General features: G+C 39.5%; 2 protein-coding genes across 2 annotated transcripts in view; one reads left to right on the forward strand and one right to left on the reverse strand.

Annotated features, from left to right (window-relative positions):
• pde3b (phosphodiesterase 3B) overlaps positions 1-6,662 on the reverse strand; it is a 36,990-nt gene extending 30,328 nt beyond the window's left edge. The window contains exon 1 of the mRNA XM_062384944.1: positions 5,616-6,662. Within this exon, the coding sequence (XP_062240928.1) occupies positions 5,616-6,503 (888 nt within the window). The 5' untranslated portion in view covers positions 6,504-6,662. The remainder of the gene's footprint in view (positions 1-5,615) is intronic.
• A 4,306-nt stretch (positions 6,663-10,968) lies between these two features.
• copb1 (COPI coat complex subunit beta 1) lies at positions 10,969-19,964 on the forward strand. Its single transcript, XM_062384975.1, has 22 exons — positions 10,969-11,095; positions 13,219-13,371; positions 13,734-13,963; positions 14,344-14,513; positions 14,605-14,719; positions 14,830-14,922; positions 15,038-15,175; positions 15,317-15,436; positions 15,731-15,838; positions 15,952-16,098; positions 16,212-16,357; positions 16,730-16,826; positions 16,933-17,093; positions 17,205-17,325; positions 17,414-17,641; positions 17,888-18,067; positions 18,193-18,337; positions 18,450-18,569; positions 18,680-18,825; positions 18,962-19,051; positions 19,297-19,452; positions 19,687-19,964. The coding sequence occupies exons 2-22, from the start codon at positions 13,281-13,283 to the stop codon at positions 19,744-19,746; spliced, it is 2,862 nt and encodes a 953-aa protein (XP_062240959.1). The 5' UTR covers positions 10,969-11,095; positions 13,219-13,280; the 3' UTR covers positions 19,747-19,964.
• The last annotated feature ends 1,051 nt before the right edge of the window (positions 19,965-21,015 follow it).

Raw genomic sequence — 21,015 nt, forward strand, 5'->3', positions numbered from 1 at the left:
CTAACAAATACTAGGTCTCTATTTGTGACCCTTGCGATTATTGGACCCTCTCAAAGTGAAACAGGATTGTAATAATAAAATTGCACATACAAAATTTAGCAGAGCTCCTTCACTATCACACCTACACGATTTACTGACTTATTTAGGTATTTATTAATTCAGATATTCAACTGAAGAAGAATCTAACTCAACTGAACACAGTTAATGGAATAACTCCAGGATTCAGTGAATCCGACTCCTGGTACCTAGTCAATCCACTTTTGTTGCGCAAGATGTTTTGTATACCATAACTGAAACAGGAACCTGATAATGAGACAAATCTATCTCCTACATAAAAAGGCTGTGTTTATAGTTTTATAAGTTGATCGTTCTGTCTCTAGTCGTACGTTTAACAACGTTCACACTTTTACAGAAAATCCTCATCTCAAAATTTGGTAATCAAACTGATTAATGCTGTGTAAATACACAGGGCCTTTTACATCGGCGTGGAATGAACAGATTCGTTCATAAGCGGAGCATACAAGCCATTTAAGAGAATGTGTGACACTCGCCGATTCTGTTCTGAGGTAAGAAGAAGTTTCTCGAGGACTCTGAACATTCGGTACGAGTCATTAAGAGAAAGTCTGGTCACAAGGGGGAAAAACACACAATCAAGTGGCCTAATTCTTATGATTGGTTCATTTGATTCACAGCGGGACCATTCCATGACATGCAAATGATGCTTGTGGTTTGTTTGAATGTTGCTTTAAGATCATGAACAGACAATAGTGGAAAGGATTACTCATGTGACATTGTACAATTCAATTTAGGACAATAAGTTTTCTTCAGAGTTAACTTAGGATTCTTGATATATGTTTCAAAGAATATTTATCGATGCCACAGCACCCTTCAGTTAAAAATAAACTTAAGAGCGTTTAAAAAACTTGAACTTGAGCAATATGTGATTGACTGGTATATCATACTTAAATCCTCTTGGTGTTAAAAATACTCTAAAAGACACAGGAGATTGACATCAACGTGTTGAAACTAGAAATACAAGTGCCTTTTGAAATGTGTGCCATCACACGGTTGAATTTGAATTAGGTGTTCCAAATCTGTAGGCAATCTATGGAGCTATACAGTGTGTGGGTATTTGTTTTAACATGTAGAGCTCATTGGAAGTTCACATTCAGTTCAAATTTAGACACTTGACAACCTCACCAGAGGTATTATATAGGCACTTGGAGACAATAATGATCTATTGAAATAAACTTTCAATTGAAGGCCTGAAGGAAAAAGGTGATTTTCTCAGTTAACCCAAATGTGTGGTTCTCAATACATGTAGGCCAAGTTTCTATTTAACTCTTCATATGTTTCACCCTTTTCATTTTAAAAATTAAGTTAACCGTCATAATTAAAGTGTTTTATGTATATGAAAGAACATGCATGACATCACCTTCCATTCATGTATATGAAGTTTTGCATGTGTCTTGTTTACTTAGTACATTGTAAAATTAACACCAATTTGATTATATCTACATTTAGTCTCTCACTCAAACGTAATATACATATTACAAGTATGAAATAATTGCAAGTGCATTTCCAATTCTCCCATTCTCCGAAGTTGCTGGCCAAATTTTTTAACTCATTCAGCTTGTCCAATCATGAACTGGTAAAAAAAATTTAATCCAGAAGGTGCCATTAATCACTTCTTTTTAACTTTCATGTTAGAAATGCAGCCTGAAATCAGCAAAAAAACTGTTTTTTCTGCAGTTTGACGAGGCCCAACCACCAACAGCAATGTCCTGAATTTTTTTTTTAAGTAAGAGCTACATAGCCCATTATCACAGAATATGTTTTTTACATTCTAAAATCATAAGCCTTATTCGCTTCCTCAATAAATATTCTGGCATCGCATCTGCGGCTGTTCATACGCACGATAAAGCATTGCTCTCTAGCAACACTAGTGGCCAAATTTCTTCAGTGTAGTTTCAGAACAATTGTTGGACCCTCCTACTGAACTTAAGATCCATGGTCTTAGTTTCAGTTTATCACATTGCCGACACATTGCAGCCTGTAAAAATATACAATGAACAACTGTTAATACATTTTTGGTGGAATAATACTCAGGTCTCTGTCAACACCAAAAATATCGGGAACCTTTGATTTGAAAACATATAGGTTCATACTCATGTCCTCACTTTGAACTCTGGATTTTCCAATTACAAAAACTGGGACTGTGGTTACAAACTATTTTCTGGTACGATTGTATTTTTAGATGAAAATATTACTCAGGTATTACCAATTCATATCTGAGCTGCTGCCGCTCTTAAATCCCTTCATATACATGAGAAATGTATACCTTACACCCCAACAACATGCAAATACTAAACTAACAAGCCAACTATTTTAAATATAAAAGTTCTGATCATACAAGCGTACACTGGTTGCACATCTCTCAACCTGGAGTCTTTCCGGTCATGGGGCACATTTGTCGGAAGCAGCACTTTTAGCTTGAATATTCATGATGCCTTGGACTTGCAGTAAATCTGTATCCACATTAGCAGAGTGGTTTTGAACACATCAGATGGTTCAAACATGAATATAAAATGTCAGAATGATTCATCACAATGTGGTGAAAAGGTGAATTGTAGAAAAAGAAATGCCTCATCTTTAATATTTAACAGCCCCTGAAATCTCAAATTCGCTTATTTCCACTTACCAGTGATTTAGGAAAAAATTATGATTATAGTAATTATTGAGTGTCTTCACTTTAACATGAGTCTACATCTCTAATGATGTGCCAGTGAACAGATGAACTGGATTTTATGTATAGCGACAGTTAGTTATACCATGGTCATTTACCGTGGATAAAAAGAAAAGCTGTGTTTACGACTACACATTTTTTTAGTTTGTTGGCCATGAGTCTTGGTGAGTTTCTTCTCAGCAGCGAGACCCATCTGTTCTAGTTACAGGGCGTCAAGAAAAGCACCATCTCTGTAGTTCAACATGTAATCCACACAATTAAAGACTGATGGTAAAACTGTTGTCTTTTCCGTGATGTCCTTTCATGTGATTTTAACAAGCACCTGAGAGTTTAAAAAGATTTGAGGATAAAGCGTTTAAATTGTTTTGAAAACCACATTTTCTGCCTCTAGTTTTAAGACGTAATTCACACACCTGTGTCTGTTATCAAGACCTAACCCAACATCTTGTCTTTCATCATGATGCCTAACCATGCGTCGACAGTGATGACGAACTTGCTGTATATCAAACCACGTGTTCCTGCAACCAAAAAATACGTCCACCCCCTTCTCTGCGAGTGAAAGAACATGCGTGACATCACCAGTGAACCCTGAGTGACTCCTTTCAAAGTCTTCCTTTGTGCCTCCTTGTGCCGTTCTCTGACGCAGGAACTGATGGTTTTTTGTACAGAATTAAACATTCATATGTGGAGACTCAATATTACAAACAGTTTTTTCTTATGCTCAGTTTAAAGGTCTTCATTCGTGCACTAGATTCTTTGATAAGCAGGGTTTCCCATCAGCTAGAGGGAAAAAAAGAAATAACCTTATTAAAAGAGCATCTAACAAAGCTTTTCCCATCGTTATGAGCTATGAAAGATATAATACCATCCTGATGAGGAAGATCTATCGCCAGCATGCAGTGGCCACAATACACCTGACTGGTTGCTAGTAAGCTGCTAAATAGGACTCACCCAAAACTATCAGGAAATTCACTTACTTCAGTGCACCTGTTTGGCATTTCTCATATGACACGCAGGTACTTTAAAAAAAGTGCATTTATGTTGTTAGTCCCTTTTCGTCACTGAGAACAACTTTAAAATGTTTACTGTGAGTCTGCCAAGTGTTTTTTTAAGGACAGTGTGAAGTCGACGTGGGTGATAACAATGGACTTTGCTTATCTCTTGACTCAATACGGATTAAAATGCATGTCACGGTATTTAGCTGATAAGATGTTCACGGCTTCACACTGTCGAGAACATCTTATCCACCACTTAAGCTCAAGTGTTTGTTGTTCTTTCCATACATTTTGTCAATTTTAAACAGGATCAAAGTGGTTTAGCGATCAGTTCAGTGACCTGGGACAAGAAAATAATTAGGAATCTGAACAAATCAATTAAAAAACGATTAGCAATGGAAAAAAAATGCATAGATTGTTGAATGAAAAAAAATGTCTTTTACATAACTATCATCAAAAACAAATTAAGAATAACAAAAGGAGAGATATTACATTTATATATATTTAATGAAATGTTTATTGTCTGACTCAGAGTGACTGCTAATCTGCTAACAGCCTTAAAACAATGAGGTGGAAAAACAACTGCTGGAAACAGGACAACTGAGACAAACTGGACTTACATTTTTAGATCTCTTATCATTTCTTACTACGCTCGAAGGACACACAGACAATGTGTGTGAGCAGACTGGCATCCATGAGCAGCTGCAGGTTTTGTGTTTTAAAATGTATTGTTTAAAATACTAACTTCTGTCAATTGTCCACTTTGTCTGGACACAAATGAAGGCAGCAGCTTGCTTCAGCTCTTTCTTGTCCCGCACACATACTAGTATGCAACACGATAGTCTTCATTTGGTGTGGATATCACTCGATATAGGTGGATTGGTTTACAAAAACTAATGCGGAGGAGAAAGGAGCATCTCTCTGCGCTGGACCCTGCGAGCTACTGTATGTAAACACATTGGTTTCATCCAAGCTTGCACGGGTCCATGTGTACAAGCAAAGAAAAAGGGAAAAGAAACAAGACAGTGAATCATGGCTGCCTGTGTTCACCATCATCGTGTTTTGTTGACTGTTGACTACAGTGATGTGGGAGTGTACGGGCCACATCACTGGGTTTGCTGCTGGTGTTGTTATTCTAATGTCCGACTTATATACTCACACTCCATCGATCATGTGGTGTGTGAACTTTTAAAAAGATTATATTCCCAGCCGAACGAAGAGGAACACGACTGATGGCAAGAAAGTGTTGCAGGAAAGTATGTGTAATCAAATCAGCGACTGCATATAATGTTGTGCAATGTCTTCGTTCTGGTGAGAGAGTATTCGCAGGTCCAGTGTCATATTAGCAATGTGATGCAGGAAAGTTTATTGCTGATATTTATTAAGAGAGAAAAAGCTGTTTCATCAGCTTTACATCAAATATTCATCAAGAAATGTTTGGATGGTGAAATCTACGATTTATAAATATCAAGCAATCTTTTGCTGATATAGACTCTAATCAAGTATCGGCAAGAATGGAATAAAGTAAAATGTAATATTTAAATAATTGGGTGAAGTTTAAACTAATAAAAAGTCAATATGGACATTATATTAGTGTAAAATATAAAGTGTGTGTGCCTGGAATGGCAAAGTGAAGCCATAGTCACAATACAAACTTCTCTTTTATGCCTCCTTAACTGAGCAGTTTCTTTATAAATATCTCCTCTTGGGTTGAAGGGGCAGTTTGTCCATGCAGGTCTGTGCATTCTTTGTGTTTGTGTGTTTTCCCCATCTCGTGCACATGTGTGGCTGTGCATGGTCGCTGGGCCTGCTGTCCTTAAAAACAACAACAGCCGTGGTCCTGCAGGAGGGGATGGGGGGGTTGGGACACCTACCTGTTCTCTGGAGATACAGGGCAACGAGGGTCTGCGGGGCATTTTACAGCTGCCATAATAGCTGGTGGACGTCTCCCCCAGCGACACACAGCTGGACCTTCTCCGGGGTCGGATCACTGGGACCTTCTCCTCCGCGCCGGAGGTCCCGCTCGGCGCCTCCCTCGACGGGTAGTAACGGTCGAAGCAGAGCCCCGTCAGGGAGCCGCACACCCCGGCGAGGCAGGCGAAGAGCGGCCGGAGCAGCGCGGGCAGTCCGCTCAAACTTGTCAAGGAGACGAGCCACACGACGCTGGCGAACACCAGCACCAGCACGCTGTGTTTGAGTTTGAGAGTGGGGATGAGCGTGAGCAGACCCACGCATCCCAGCACGAACAACAACCTGCCCACCATTTGCATCTGGTGCTGCTCCTCTCCCCATTGCAGGAACCGCAGCACCAGAAAATCCCCGAGGTAGCAGGACGCGGGCAGCGAGGCGAGCCAACACTTGCTGCTGCCCTGCTTCTTCCTCCGCAGGTACAGCGTCAGGAAGAAGAAAGCACATCCGATGCTGAACAGCGGGCTGGCGGACTGCGAGAAGCCCCACAGGAAAGTCCGCAAATCCCACGGCGAGTCACTTTGCAGGCTCCGAGAGACGAGGAGCGACGCCGCGACGACCACAAAGGCGCCCACGTAGAGGGCAGAGACCTTTAACAGCGTGGAGTGGAGCACGTCCTCATTGCAGAACCTGCACACGTTGAACAAAAAGCCCCGCTCGCGGTCCTGTTTGAGGGGGGTGACGCAGCTCTTCACGTAGCCGTTCCTGAAGCCCTCCGAGCTGTTTACACTTCCAGCCCCGTCGCGGTGCCTTGTTTTGCCGTGCGGGACCTCTCCTTCCTCCCGGGCGGCCATGGCTCGACTCGTGGCTCCGCTCCTCCGACTCGAAAGTCCCCCTCTTCTTCGCAATTCACGCCGTATTAACGCTGAACTCCATGACAGCCGACGCTCTCCGCGGTCACTCTAACGTGCTCCAGCACTTGGACTAAAGGAAGAAGGTGAGATGTTGTTTTTTTACACGGGAGCGGCCTCCGTGGCGCCGCCTACAGGCCACAACTCACAAGCCCGGGGCTCTGTCATGATGTGTGGAGCGCGGGACCGATCCTTAGCTGCAGCATAACTATAACACACTCATACACTGTATATACATATAACACAATCATAGACTGTACATAAACATAACCCAATCACTATGCTGTATATACATATAACATAATCATATACAGTTTATGAATATAAAAATCAATATAATGTATAAACATATAACATAATCATAAACCATATATAATATAAATCAATATACTGTATATAATTACAATAATCATTATATAAATATAAAACATTCAATTTACTGTATACAAATATATCACAATATATGTACTGATACTGTATGTATTATTACACAATCAATATACTTGATGTGGCTGCAGGTCACCAGGGAAGGTTTTTAAAAGTTACACTCACATCACGCAGGGTCATTATGTTTTTCAGGTAAATTCCTTCTATGTAATAGGCCATGTTTGTTATGTTTTGTGTTTTTTTTATTCCCATGGATTGTGTCTAGCACTTTATAACCTTGTTCAAATGAGTGCTATAGAGATATAGTTCAAGCTCATTACGATTATTGTTATTATTATTATTATTAATAGCATAATATTTTTTTATTTGATCATTTATTTGTATTGCTTCGTGTATACATTATTACTTCTTTGTTATTAACATTTATATTCAGAGTGTTAAAAATTTGTATACCATAATTAATTATTTTCTCTTTTTTATTTGTATTTACCTATTTAGTTATCATAGTATTGTTGTTGTTGATGTTGTTTAAGAATGTTTCCTTTTATTACAGGATTTTATCTGACCATAATCTGATCTAATCACTTTCCTTGAAATGGAGATACATTTATAAGTTAATTCGACTTCCAGTGTTGGAATTGTTTTCTTTTCCACTTGTGCCTCAGTTTCCTTCCTACGAACACAGTCTAAATAAACTTGGTTTACTGTAATTGTCGTAATGCTTTAGCATCGTAATATTAATTGCTTATGTTGTGTTTCCATTGCGTGTCTCTGCATCACGTTGCTCTGGGTTCGTTTAGTTCTCCTGCCCAGGGTCGATTGTCGAGTCAACGGATCAGAAAAACATGTACATATCATGTATCCAAACATTATTCAGTTGAACCAATTCTGCAGTAACACATGAAGATATGAATTTTCACTCCAGGCATCTACATTTTTAACGATGCAATGGATGCATTCTTTTAATGAGCTACACTTCTTCTCCCTGCAACACCAACATTTCCAATAAGGGTCACAAATCCTGCTCAACTATTTTGTGGGGAAGAGGAATTAAAGAGCACACTTTGCTGTTTGCTACTGAATTTAGGGGTGTGAGAGAGTTTCATGATTAAGACATCAAGCACTTTTATGATCTGGACGTGGACTGATCAGCGATGGTGAGAATGACAGAGGCAGGTGGGCTGGGTTTGCTCCTCAAAACACAGTTTAAAGAAACATTAAACGGTCCATTCACCCTAGTTACAAAAAATACTTTCTACTCTTGTGGAAAGGTATTTAGCCTTGTTTAGATATATTCGAGGTATTCATTTCCTTACCTTACTTTGAAGCAGGTGGTGAGATAGGACATGTGCCTGGGTGGAGGTATGGACTCAGAGAGCAGCTCTCACTCATTAACACTGTGTATACAGATGCAAAGCCTCCTTTCCTGCAAAAGCTAACTTGTAAAGTAATACCTCAAATTAAAAAGACAGAAGATGAGTCCCAGCCACAGACTGTGTTCAACATATTTCTCCAAAGTAAACCCAATCAGTTCAACTGCTAATACTAACATCCATTGTGTTCTTGGGTTTGACATTGGTATCTAAGTTTAAAAGCAAACATAAAACACGTGACTTGGGTCTCTTGTTTTCAATTGTTTCCCATGGTGAAAAATGCTACCCTTTAACACTCAATAAACGTATAGCTGTAAAGATACTTATTGATATGTGTGTGTTTTCACATCTCCTTTACTTCCATAGCCAGTATAGCACTGGTGTCAATGTTTAGAGACCTCAGCATAGCCTCAAATTAATGCTTGTATAGGCATCAATAACTTTTCTATGTCATGAATTCTACAATGTTTTTTCTTTACTTTTTATTTTTTCTTGCATACTTATTTTCTTCCCCTAAAATAATCTGAGTAGTAACAACATTATCTTCCTGACTTAAGAGAAACCATGCCCACAGAACCGATCTTATTAGCAGCAAGTTAGATAAGAATCCTACAGTAAACAGTTGTGTTAATAGCATATGGCGTAGATAGAAACACAAGGTTGGCCATTGTTCTTTGGTTAACAATTCTCTGTGATGTAAACAAACAATTTCCTCTTCACTCTGACCATAAACCCTCCTTATCACACCAACTCCAATTTGAATAGGTTGTGCAAAGAGATGCTTGCAGAAGTTTGTCAGTGTCATTTAAGCAAATCTCTCAACTATCACCCTGAATCAACAATTCATGAAATAAAGCAGGCGTTTCTGAATCTCCTAACCTACTAATGCTTATTGTTTTCAAGGCAAATGCCGGTAGCTAATTCCTCTCCATGGTCATCAGAAAACATAACACACATAACAGGACCACACTGCTGCACAGCCTTTTCATTATGATCCTTTCAGGAAGACACATATGGCCAATTATTAATTGTGTATTTTGGTCTTTTTATTGGATTAATTAATAGCCATAATAAAACGATAAATGAACCCCAGAATTATTTTATTTACATATTAAAACATATAATATAACATTAAATATATTTTCTGTTGTTTAGGTTTACCATATATGATCACTTTTGTTTTTGTAAGTGAAATATGTGAAGTATGTAGACAAATACAAGTATTTCCGTGATATTTACTGTATTTGCTTAGGGGGCTTTGTCAATGAGTGTACAGAGGAGCATTGGTGTACACAGCGAGATCATGAGTGAATGAACATTGACTTTGGAACATGGTTCAACTGTTTCACCAAGGCTAAGCTTCCACTGGAGGGTGCTGCATACCATTCAAATCTGTTCGACTGTTTTGTTGAAGCAAAAATGTAATTGAACTTAAATTATATCAGTAATATGTTTTTTACAATACATTTTAAATAATAACAATAGCAATATTTATATATAGGGCACTTTTCAAAACGTGCTTTACAAAGGCAGCAAGTCATAAACACACTGGTTATAAAACATCAAGTTAGGAAGAAAGCAGGTCAAATAAATGATTGTATAAATACCAGTGCAGTGTAAAATGCTCAATAAAATAAACTAAAAGACAGCTATAAAGAAAGTTAAGAAGAAATAATTTGTTTGTGTTTGTGATACTGAAAACGACTCCAACAGCACGGCCTGATAAACAAATACACTTTGAAGTGGAAATTTGGAAATGATGGACACTCTCCAAAGCTTCAGCTGCTTACAACTGCTACTGAATTGGTAATACATGATCAGTCATTAGGGACATGACTTATATTGTGCACCTTAGCGTCATGAAGTGTTTTGGCCTTGTAAGGTCAATCTGACTGGCTACTGGCTTGTATGGTAGTACTATGAAAGCCATGTGGCCCACTCAGTAGATCAGGCATCATAACCTCTATGGCTATGCCTTTTCAAACTAAACACTGAATAGCCCTTGTATGTTCAACCACACTAATTTATGCCTACCGCCAGTTGAGGTCAGCTGATGTTAGTGACCACCAGCGGTTGTTAGGGACATGTCTTCAGTTGTACTTTAAGGCTGTGTACAGATTTAGTAAACCTACACATTTTCTGTATCCTCTTTCTTAAAATACCTAAGATAAATACACAAGTGCTGCAGTGATCACTATTTACTATTCATGGTTTATATAAAAGAGCAGTTCTATTTTTGCTTCATCTTTTGGGAACCAAATAGTTTCTAGTGGGGACCCAGGATGGGACATGAACATATAAGTCTTACCGAATTACACATATATTCTATATTCTACACATGTTATTATTTTCTATTATTATATTTATTTGTGTTTTAATGGATGTCAGGATCACATTAAACATAACTTTTTTTTTTTGTCTCTTAATCGTACAGCACCCTCATACCTTTCTGATTTTGTTATTGCTAACGTGTTCATGATCATATTTCAAGTCTTTGATTTTATTGTAACGCACTTGGAGCTGCATTTTATCTATGAAAGGTCCTGTGTAAAGAAAACGTATTATTATTATTTTATCATGCGCGTTTGGTGTCGTTCATCCGACGTATGGTCCTCGCGGCGCACCGTAGCAGTGATGTGGCTCAGCAAGTAATCTTCCACGTCACTAGGAAGTGTTGGACAGGCAGCTCGCCGAGAGGAGCTCACTCTTTACAGATGTAAATATCCAAACCCGGACACTGAAGGCCACTTCGCAGGATACAGGTCGCGCTCTTAGGTGGGTTGTGTGTCCTTGTATTCATCTACACGTGTTGTTTCCTGAGCCGTATAAACTGTTATAACCACAGCTAGCTATCGTTATCTGTCCTCCATTTCAGTGCTAGCCTGGGCAGAAGCTAACATGGAGCTAGCCGCTGTTAGCAAGCTAGCATCTCATCATATCTCCTAATCTTGTTGACCTAACGTTTGAATGGTGGACAGACAAACTGGACTTTGGGTTGTATTGAGGTTTTTTGTTGTACAGGTGCTGTTGCTAACTCAGGTGACGCCATTAACGCGTTGCCGTTCACAGTAGCTGCTGTGGTGTCCGGTGGTTTTAACGCTTCGAGTCACTATTTACTCACCTGATAAAATAACACAACATTCAACTTTAAACCAGCGTTTCGTTTGGTGTCACAGTGACAACATGTTACTGTGATGGCAGCAGCTCCGTTTTCAAGGATCAGAAGCAACAGAAAGGCAGATGACGTGTAAACATGACTGCCGGTCTGTATTAAAGTAAAACTGTTATTGCTACCAAACTGGAAATACTCCAATGTCAAAGTATTGCTGAAGCAAAATCACGTATTAGCAGAAAGATGTACTTGCAGTATCAAAAGTCAAAGGACTTTCACAATTAATCAGTTTTCATAACTCTTATATTGATAATTTATTAAACATTTAATGAACGGATCACTATAACAAATGTAATTATTACAATTGATTAATGGTAATAAGTTAAAATATTATACACGGTTGTAGTTGGGTACTTTTTTACTCCACGCATTTTAAATATTTCTCTTTGGTAAAAGTTCATGTCATTTTAGCTGACGCTTTTATCCAAAGCGACTTACATTTTTTTAGAACACTCATCATTTTATGAGGGGCCATCTAGGGGTTCAGTATCTTGCCAAGGACACTTAGGCATGCAGATGGGATAGAGTGGGATTCGAACCGGCATGGAAATACCTAAATAAGTCAAACGTGCACTTAAGGACAGCATTTTGAAATGTACTTACTTTCTTTCCACAACTTTCTCTTAATATAAACACATGATGAATCTATTGAAGTATGATCAAGCTCCTCGCTTTTTACTGTGACACTTTATACTGTTTCCTCCGGAAAATGAATCATGTATTAAGCTTGCCTCTTATTGTAAGAATCAGGTTGACTTTTGTGCCAGAAAAGGCATAAAGTAATCTGATATAACATGAGCCTTTTAGTTGTTGATTGTATTCACAAGTTTTCATGAAACCAAAATACTTGTAAAACAGGTGTTCCAGTGGCATTAATACAAAATGTACATTACTTTAACAGCCTTATTTTGTTTGAGTGTAGGAAACTGTCTCAAACAAGGTGCCCTTATGGCAATTTGAAGCGTTTTTTTATTGTTGTATTCATCAAAAGTATACATCAGTATATATCTGACTAGTTTTCAGCTGAGTTTGGCAACTAAAGTGAGTTTCAGTTTTAAGTACAAAGTTCCCTTGTGATGTTGTTGTCTCCTCTGCTGGAAAGAAGAGACACAAAGAGTTAATTCTTTACTTAACAGAATTAGGAAACTCTCTTGATTTGTCTAACTCAGACTACTGAAGTATCATCGGTCTCGTATAAGCTAAACAAAGTCTGGCCTGTGGAAACTGAGAATTACCATGTAACACAGGAAAAACTACATCTGTCGTGAGTCTGCAGAGCTGCGCAGCCAGTCAGCCCCAGCTAAGAAGTATGTAAGATGTAGACTGTGTTTTATTGAAAGCTTATTATCATTTTAAACAGCCGTGGCAGCCAGCCTGGTATGTATTGTTTCTTCCTGGTTTGTGTGTGCAGGCAGGTGAATGCCTCATCGTAAAACACCTAGTGTTGTCACCCACAGAGCTGGTTTGAGTACCTTCACAGATGTTTGTGTCTCTGAGTTTGATTTTGTCACCACACTAGTGTCACAACCACACATTATAGAGGCATACAACTTAACACGGGTGTACTTGAGTTAAAATATTAAGCTATTAAAGAAACCTGCATGTTTTTATTCTGATTTATGCACTTGATGGTGTACACTGGATTCATCTCTTTGCTGCATTTATGTTTGTGCCTATGATTTTAGTTCAACCATTTCTTAAATCTCCTTTTTTCTGTTTCTCATAGGTAATATCCTGTAAGGATCTTTCACTGGGATTATCCTAAACACATAAAAGGCCAGCAGCAAAATGACGGCTGCAGAGAACGTTTGTTACACTCTCATCAATGTCGCATCCGAGTCTGAGCCGCCTTCGGAGGTCAGCCTCAAAGCGGATCTTGGTAACTATTTTTAATGCAAAGCTATGCTCAACAGATTTTTTAATAAGCCGCAATAAAAAATTTCTAAAACATCTTGCTCCACCTCAGTATCATGGAGGTGGGTGGAATTTGAAGTGATGTGCTCATAGCAGGAATCTTAACAGAATCCAAAACAAAACATCACTTTTAATAAACATTAGAAAATACTTTCAGTGAAAACTGTTGACTGTGAGGTCTGTGTTACGAAAAGCTGTAGCCAGTTTTTCTTTTAAATAACTTAAAAAACTACAACTCCCCTCTGTTCTAATCTGTAAAAACTATAATGCATGCTTAAGGCTGAGCTGACCCTGTTCATTGTAATAATAGTTATCATCTCTCTACAGAAAAGGGGGAGATCAAGGCAAAGACTGAAGCCTTGAAGAAGGTCATCATCATGATCTTGAATGGTGAGAAGTTGCCAGGGCTTCTGATGACAATCATCCGCTTCGTGCTGCCACTTCAGGACCACACCATTAAGAAGCTGCTGCTGGTTTTCTGGGAGATTGTCCCCAAAACAACTCCAGACGGCAAGCTGCTTCAGGAGATGATCCTGGTCTGTGACGCCTACAGAAAGGTAAGATAACCAATAGTTGCGATCAACTGAAATGAGTGATCAGCTCTATCTGTACATCTCTTCTTTGTAATAATAATGTTATAATGAAAATATTGCTTTTTTGTGGCATTTCTCTTAGAAAAGTTAAAAACGTGCTTCACAAAAGGATGAAAATAACAATATAAAGTTAAGAGTGAATTTTAAACTGTTTCAAGAAGGTATGTAAAAGTTCAGGGTCCCAGATAAGGCTTCCAATAAACCTCATCTGATTTATAGTCACAAAAGCTGATTTTAGTGTTTCCTTTATCTAGTTGTAATAATAGTATAACTGCTGAAATATTTACTTGGCTATTTTGGCAAAGCAATCATCGTGTGAAATCTTTATTTTTTTTCAATTTCAGGACTTGCAGCATCCCAATGAGTTTATTCGCGGCTCCACTCTGCGCTTCCTTTGCAAGCTGAAGGAGTCTGAACTGCTTGAGCCTCTGATGCCGGCGATCCGGGCCTGTCTGGAGCACCGTCACAGCTATGTGCGCCGCAATGCTGTCCTGGCCATTTACACCATTTACAGGTACAAACAGCTCAGTCACCTTTTCTACGAGGTATCTTGTACTTCATGTATTAGCGAACTGCATCCAACTGATGATATTCATTTGTTTTAGGAACTTTGAACATCTCATCCCTGATGCCCCAGAGCTGATCCATGATTTTCTTGTTAATGAGAAAGATGCCAGCTGCAAAAGAAATGCTTTCATGATGCTGATTCATGCAGATCAGGTTTGTGGCACATTTTCTCACTATTTCTACTATTTTGTGTCACTAGACCCACAATGTGTATTTCAGAGGCCTTCCTTAAACTATGTTACTCTTATATTCACATTTTACAGGACAGAGCTCTGGATTACCTCAGCACATGTATTGACCAAGTGCACACTTTTGGTGACATTCTCCAGCTGGTCATTGTGGAGCTGATTTACAAAGTGAGTCAAGGCCTTTATTAGTCTGATTGAAATTCTTTACCCCAACAGTGTATTATTAGAAGAAGAATAGCTGTTTTATTGTCTGAACTCCTGCTGTTTTTTTTCTGTCTGCTAGGTTTGCCATGCCAACCCCTCTGAGCGTGCCCGGTTCATCCGCTGCATCTACAACCTGTTGCAGTCTTCCAGCCCGGCTGTGAAGTATGAGGCTGCTGGCACTCTTGTAACCCTCTCCAGTGCTCCCACAGCCGTTAAGGTACATCACCAAAGTATTCATAGTATTATGCAGGTCACAGACCTCAGTTATTCAGGACTGATATTGTACTATGTTTGACCGAATAGTAGGAATGTTTTTGGTTAAGTACAGTCTCTGACACATTCTTTTGATGGACTCCAGGCCGCTGCCCAGTGCTATATTGATCTGATTATCAAGGAGAGCGACAACAATGTGAAGCTGATTGTTCTCGACCGCCTGATTGAACTGAAGGAGCATCCCACTCACGAGCGTGTACTCCAGGTACTATGAAGATTTAGAATTATGGCTGTGTTTTGTGTTACTGCTAAACTTTTCTTCCTGATTAACCGCAAAGACCATTTCCCCTTGATATCAAGAAAAAAACGTATTCCTGAGAACATCAACCAAGATTTGAGCCCATATATCATTTAATATCATTTAAATTAACATAGCAACAATAAAATGTATTTGAAATATATATATATATAATTTATTAAAGAAGTACCAGTTCTCTGCACCTACAGTGTATCACCTCTGTTGACTTAAGTTGGTTGTGACCGATGTCTCTTTGTCCAGGACCTGGTGATGGACATCCTGCGTGTCCTCAGCACTCCTGACCTGGAAGTTAGAAAGAAGACCTTGCAGCTGGCACTGGACCTGGTTTCTTCACGCAATGTAGAAGAGGTCAGCGGCCAGCACAGTGCCTCCAGACTTTTGCTGTTGTTTTCATGTCCTAGAATGTACACAGAGAAAATAGGAAATCCAAGTGAATGTCATGACATTTCTATGTTTTCCAGTTGGTGATTGTTTTGAAGAAAGAAGTGATCAAGACAAACAACGTGACGGAACATGAAGACACTGATAAGTACAGGCAGCTGTTGGTGCGCACTCTTCACTCTTGCAGTGTGCGTTTCCCTGATATGGCGGCCAATGTGATACCTGTGGTGAGCTTCCCATTATTTATTCACATTGAAAAGAAGCTGTGCGTGGTTTGAGATACCCAAATGTTTGTTTTTCGATATATATTGACTGTTCTGTGTGTTAATTTGATTTACAGCTGATGGAATTTTTAAGCGACACCAATGAGGCAGCTGCTGCTGATGTACTGGAGTTTGTACGGGAGGCAATTCAGAGATTTGAAAACTTGAGACCCCTCATCATCGAGAAGATGCTGGAAGTCTTTCATGCCATCAGAACTGTCAAGTAAGCCTTTCCAAATGACATGTCACATTTTGGTTTTCCTGATGAGTTTGGATAAATAGCAAATGCCTCCTTTGTTGCTCATTTTAATTTTGGTTTTCCTTAAGGCTCTACCTGTAAACTACCATTTACAATTGGTAATTGGTTGCCTACCTTGATGATGAAGCAAAAACATATGAAATGTACAAAACATGCCAACTTTTAAATTTTATCAGTAGGTTCCATTATTCGAGAAATGGAGATGGTTGGATTTTGGTCATTTAAGTCTCATGTCGTAATAGATAATTGTCACATTTGTCAAGCGTTTAATAAATTGGTATGAGTTTTGCATTAGTTTGTATGTGTGTGACATTTGTCACTATTTTGGTATTTCAGAATTTACAGGGGAGCGCTGTGGATCTTGGGAGAATACTGCAGCACCAAAGAAGACATCCAGAGTGTTATGACAGAAATACGCAGGTCCTTAGGAGAGGTATGTTTGCCCATTGTTGTCATTTAACAAAAAGGTGACCAGTAAGTTTCATTAACTTCATTAGAATTGTAACAAATGTCTGCTATCTGTGTCTGAACTTGGATAGATCCCAATTGTAGAGAATGAGATAAAGAGAGAGACAGGAGAGATGAAGACAGAAGATGAAGTGAGTGCAGCTCCAGCCCAGAAGCTGGTGACAGAGATGGGCACCTATGTGACACAGAGTGCCCTCAGCTCCTCCAGGCCTTCGAAGAAAGAGGAAGACAGGTAAACATTACACATTGTGGAGGAGTAGCATAAGTAGCCCAAAATATTCTATTGACTAGATGGAGTTAAACTGTCCAGCTCAGTAAACAACACTGATTTGTTTTGTTCCAGACCGCCACTCAGAGGCTTCCTGATGGACGGAGACTTCTATGTGGCAGCTTCCCTGGCCACCACACTAACCAAAGTGGCCTTGCGCTATGTTATTATTGTCCAAGACAAAAAGAAACACAATGTAAGATGTCCCCCTATTCACGTTCCCAATTATTTACTCAAGTGCCACATTCCTCTAACCTCTGCTCTCACTCACCTGTCCCCCTTAGTCATTCGTTGCGGAGGCCATGCTGATCATGGTCACTGTGCTGCACCTGGGAAAGTCTTCTCTGCCCAAGAAACCAATAACCGACGATGATGTGGACCGCATCTCACTTTGCCTGAAGGTCCTTTCAGAGTGCTCACCACTTATGAATGACATTTTCAACAAGGAGTGCCGCAAATCCCTGTCACACATGCTGACTGTCAGACTGGAGGAAGAGAAGCTGTCACAGAAGGTAATGACTTAGTGGCTTGAATTCAATATATATGATCCTGATAATCGTGCACAACTGCAACATTATCGCTATTTATTATCACTGTTCATTATTTTATAAACAAGGAAACTTAAGTTTAGAAAAATGTATGACCCTACAATCAAGAATTAATAAATAAGAATCAGGGTTTCTCTTGAAACTTTGGTTAATTAATGGTGACTTAAATTATTCTGCTAAAACTGACCGTGTTTATTTTTCTAACCACAGAAGGAATCTGAGAAACGTAATGTCACGGTGCAGGCAGACGACCCCATCTCCTTCATGCAGCTCACCGCCAAAAACGAGATGACTTCTAAGGAGGACCAGTTCCAGCTGAGTCTGCTGGCTGCTATGGGAAACACTCAGAGGAAGGAGGCTGCTGATCCCCTGGCTTCAAAGCTTAACAAGGTGCACCACCAGCTCTGCACAGATCTCAGTGTACAAGACAACTGGATCATACTACAGTAATCATTTGCATTTTGTTTTGTTACTATAATCAAATATTAAATGTCTATTGTTTTTCTCCAATCTAGGTGACTCAGTTGACGGGCTTCTCAGACCCAGTGTATGCTGAAGCCTATGTGCACGTCAACCAGTATGACATTGTGTTGGACGTGCTGGTTGTCAACCAAACCAGCGACACTCTCCAGAATTGCACCCTTGAGTTGGCCACTTTAGGTTAGTCTTGTTTAGTTTCTGCTGCAGTGGAGAAATGTACTGGTTCTCTTCTGTAATGCTGATTGGAGACAGAAGCATCTGCACCACTAAGCTGTGTTTTATCTTTCCATAGGTGATCTCAAGTTGGTTGAGAAACCCTCACCTCTAACTCTGGCTCCCCATGATTTTGCGAACATCAAGGCCAATGTCAAAGTGGCCTCAACTGAGAACGGAATTATATTTGGCAACATTGGTGAGAGACATATTTTGTGTTTAAGGATAATCATTCAAGTTGTTTATGTTTAGCTTTGTGTAAACAGAGCATGATTTCTTATTCTAATATATTTAATTCATTCTGTGCAGTCTATGACGTGTCGGGAGCTGCTAGCGACAGAAACTGCGTCGTCCTCAGTGACATCCACATTGACATCATGGACTACATCCAGCCTGCCTCCTGCACTGATGCAGAGTTCAGACAGATGTGGGCAGAGTTTGAATGGGAAAACAAGGTACGGTTTAATCATTTCATCTACTCTAATAACTTGCTTTACAAAAGTGAAAACCTTGATTTACTTTGAAAAAAAGACTATATTCAACCATATTTAGGGAAAGTAAAAAATAACCATTGTTCTTTGTTTGTTGTAGGTGACAGTGAACACCAATATCACTGATCTGAACGAATACCTGCAGCATATCCTCAGATCCACCAACATGAAGTGTCTGACGCCTGAGAAGGTTGGTGTGAGATCTTACATTTACCAAAGCAACGATGGCAAGCTATGTTTTAAAGCTGGTGGAACTTACAGAAGCCCAGCAATTAATACGTTTGGAGCAGGTTCTTGTTGGGAAAATATCACATGTGGCCTTTGTAGTGATGCAATTAAAATATTCAGCATCAAGGCTATCATATCAGCTGGATGTCTGCAAGGACTGGGTTGTGATAATAAAAGTCATTCTTTTCTTTTTGTCTTTCTAACCAGGCGCTGTCTGGCTTCTGTGGCTTCATGGCTGCCAACCTTTATGCTCGTTCTATCTTTGGAGAAGATGCTCTGGCTAATGTCAGCATCGAGAAGCCAATCCACCTGGGGCCTGATGCACCTGTCAACGGACACATACGCATTAGAGCCAAAAGCCAGGTGGGTCACAGCTGCTGCACTGCAAAATAAAGGCTCGGTTGAATTGATTTGCTCTCAACTTACGCATTGCGACCAGTTTGTCTTACGGAAGGATAATAATTTAAAGTGATGCCTCTTTCAAAGAATAGGGCTTAATTTATAAGGAAAGTTGATATATGAAATAACCGGTTAGATGTGATATAACCAGTATACATCCAATCTGTTGAAATATAAATCCCCCACCTTTTTCCACAGGGGATGGCCTTGAGCCTGGGAGACAAGATCAACCTCTCCCAAAAAAAGACCAACGTTTGAGACGACTCTGATCCAGCTGATCCCTCTGACTTTGTAAAAGTCACCCTCTGTTCTCTTGTATCGCTTGTTTTACAGCCTCTTCATCACAGAAAATTCAGAACTCTATATAATCAATTGCTTCTGTGCTGTCATTATTTTTTTTACATCACCTCCGTCTAAAAACATCTCAGTAATGTCCCTGTCCTGTCTGTTTTCAATAAACATATATATTAAAATGATGACAACTGGTTTTACCCTTTATTCATAGAGTCATAGCTTTTAATGTTGTATTGGGCAATTACTTCATGTGATTTCTGGCTTGAAATAAAGAAATGTATGTCTCTAAGTTAAGTGAAAGGGGGGGCCTTGATACCTATCTTGATTTTTCGTTTCTAGTACTCAGCATCTAAGTTGACTCAACAGAAATGATTATTATCCCCACAAAATTATCAATCATTATCAACTTTTTGAAGGCTGGGGTTTGGATGAAACATGATGATGCTTTGAACAGCTCCTCCCTGGGCGCTTTCTCCTAGAAAGTTTTGCTGTACATGTGGCCTGGTGTTAGATGTTAGTAAGGGATTTCAAACAAATTTGTTAATGTTTCCTAAAGGCGGTGGGGACTCAAAGTCAGTAGAACCTGTCTGGAGCTCATGCTGTGTCCAGCTTCATAGCTCCAGGCTCTAATTAAAAGTTCTCTAGTGCCTTTGAGCAATTTGTTGCACAGTCTGAAACCGGTTGGATTTTCTTCTGGAAGTACTCAGAAATGCAAACATATGCCAGACTAGGACATAATTTCTTCAGCCTTGATCCTATGAAGTACTGTGTGACGCAGGGATTTCAAAGCAAGCTGCAAGCCTTACCGGTTCTGTGGTAAGTAGATGGAGACGGATTAGTGTTAGCATAGACCAACATGTTCCTGTCGCCCTCCTGTTTATAATTTATGAGTAAAGGGACATTCCTGGGAATGTGCCAGATTAAAAGGTCACAGCCGTGATCATACATTGACAATATCTGTGAAATCAGTCCAGAGACGAAGGTGGCTATGAGGTCTGATAGTAAACAGTTGACAGTAGTGTCGCAGCCAACTGGTGTTTTCAGCCTCTTTACATTTAGTGTAGACATCGCTCATGTGTTACAATCACAGGGAAACCCCATACGTTTAGGATTGACCTTTTGAAGCCTGTGTTTTTGTTTAGATTTTTATATGACAGGCAACAGTTAAAGCAGTCACAAACATTCTTCAATTCCTCATTTGTGTATTTGAACAGTGTCTGGAACCGGGAATTT

Source organism: Platichthys flesus, chromosome 1 (genome assembly GCF_949316205.1).
Source record: "Platichthys flesus chromosome 1, fPlaFle2.1, whole genome shotgun sequence".
In the NCBI taxonomy this organism is placed as follows: Eukaryota; Metazoa; Chordata; class Actinopteri; order Pleuronectiformes; family Pleuronectidae; genus Platichthys; species Platichthys flesus.

Coding starts and splice junctions, on each gene's coding strand:
- copb1 (XM_062384975.1), top strand. CDS start 13,281: ATGACGGCTGCAGAGAACGTTTGTTACACTCTCATCAATGTCGCATCC. Junction 13,372..13,733: donor CAGCCTCAAAGCGGATCTTG/GTAACTATTTTT, acceptor ATCTCTCTACAG/AAAAGGGGGAGATCAAGGCA. Junction 15,839..15,951: donor CTTCACGCAATGTAGAAGAG/GTCAGCGGCCAG, acceptor TATGTTTTCCAG/TTGGTGATTGTTTTGAAGAA.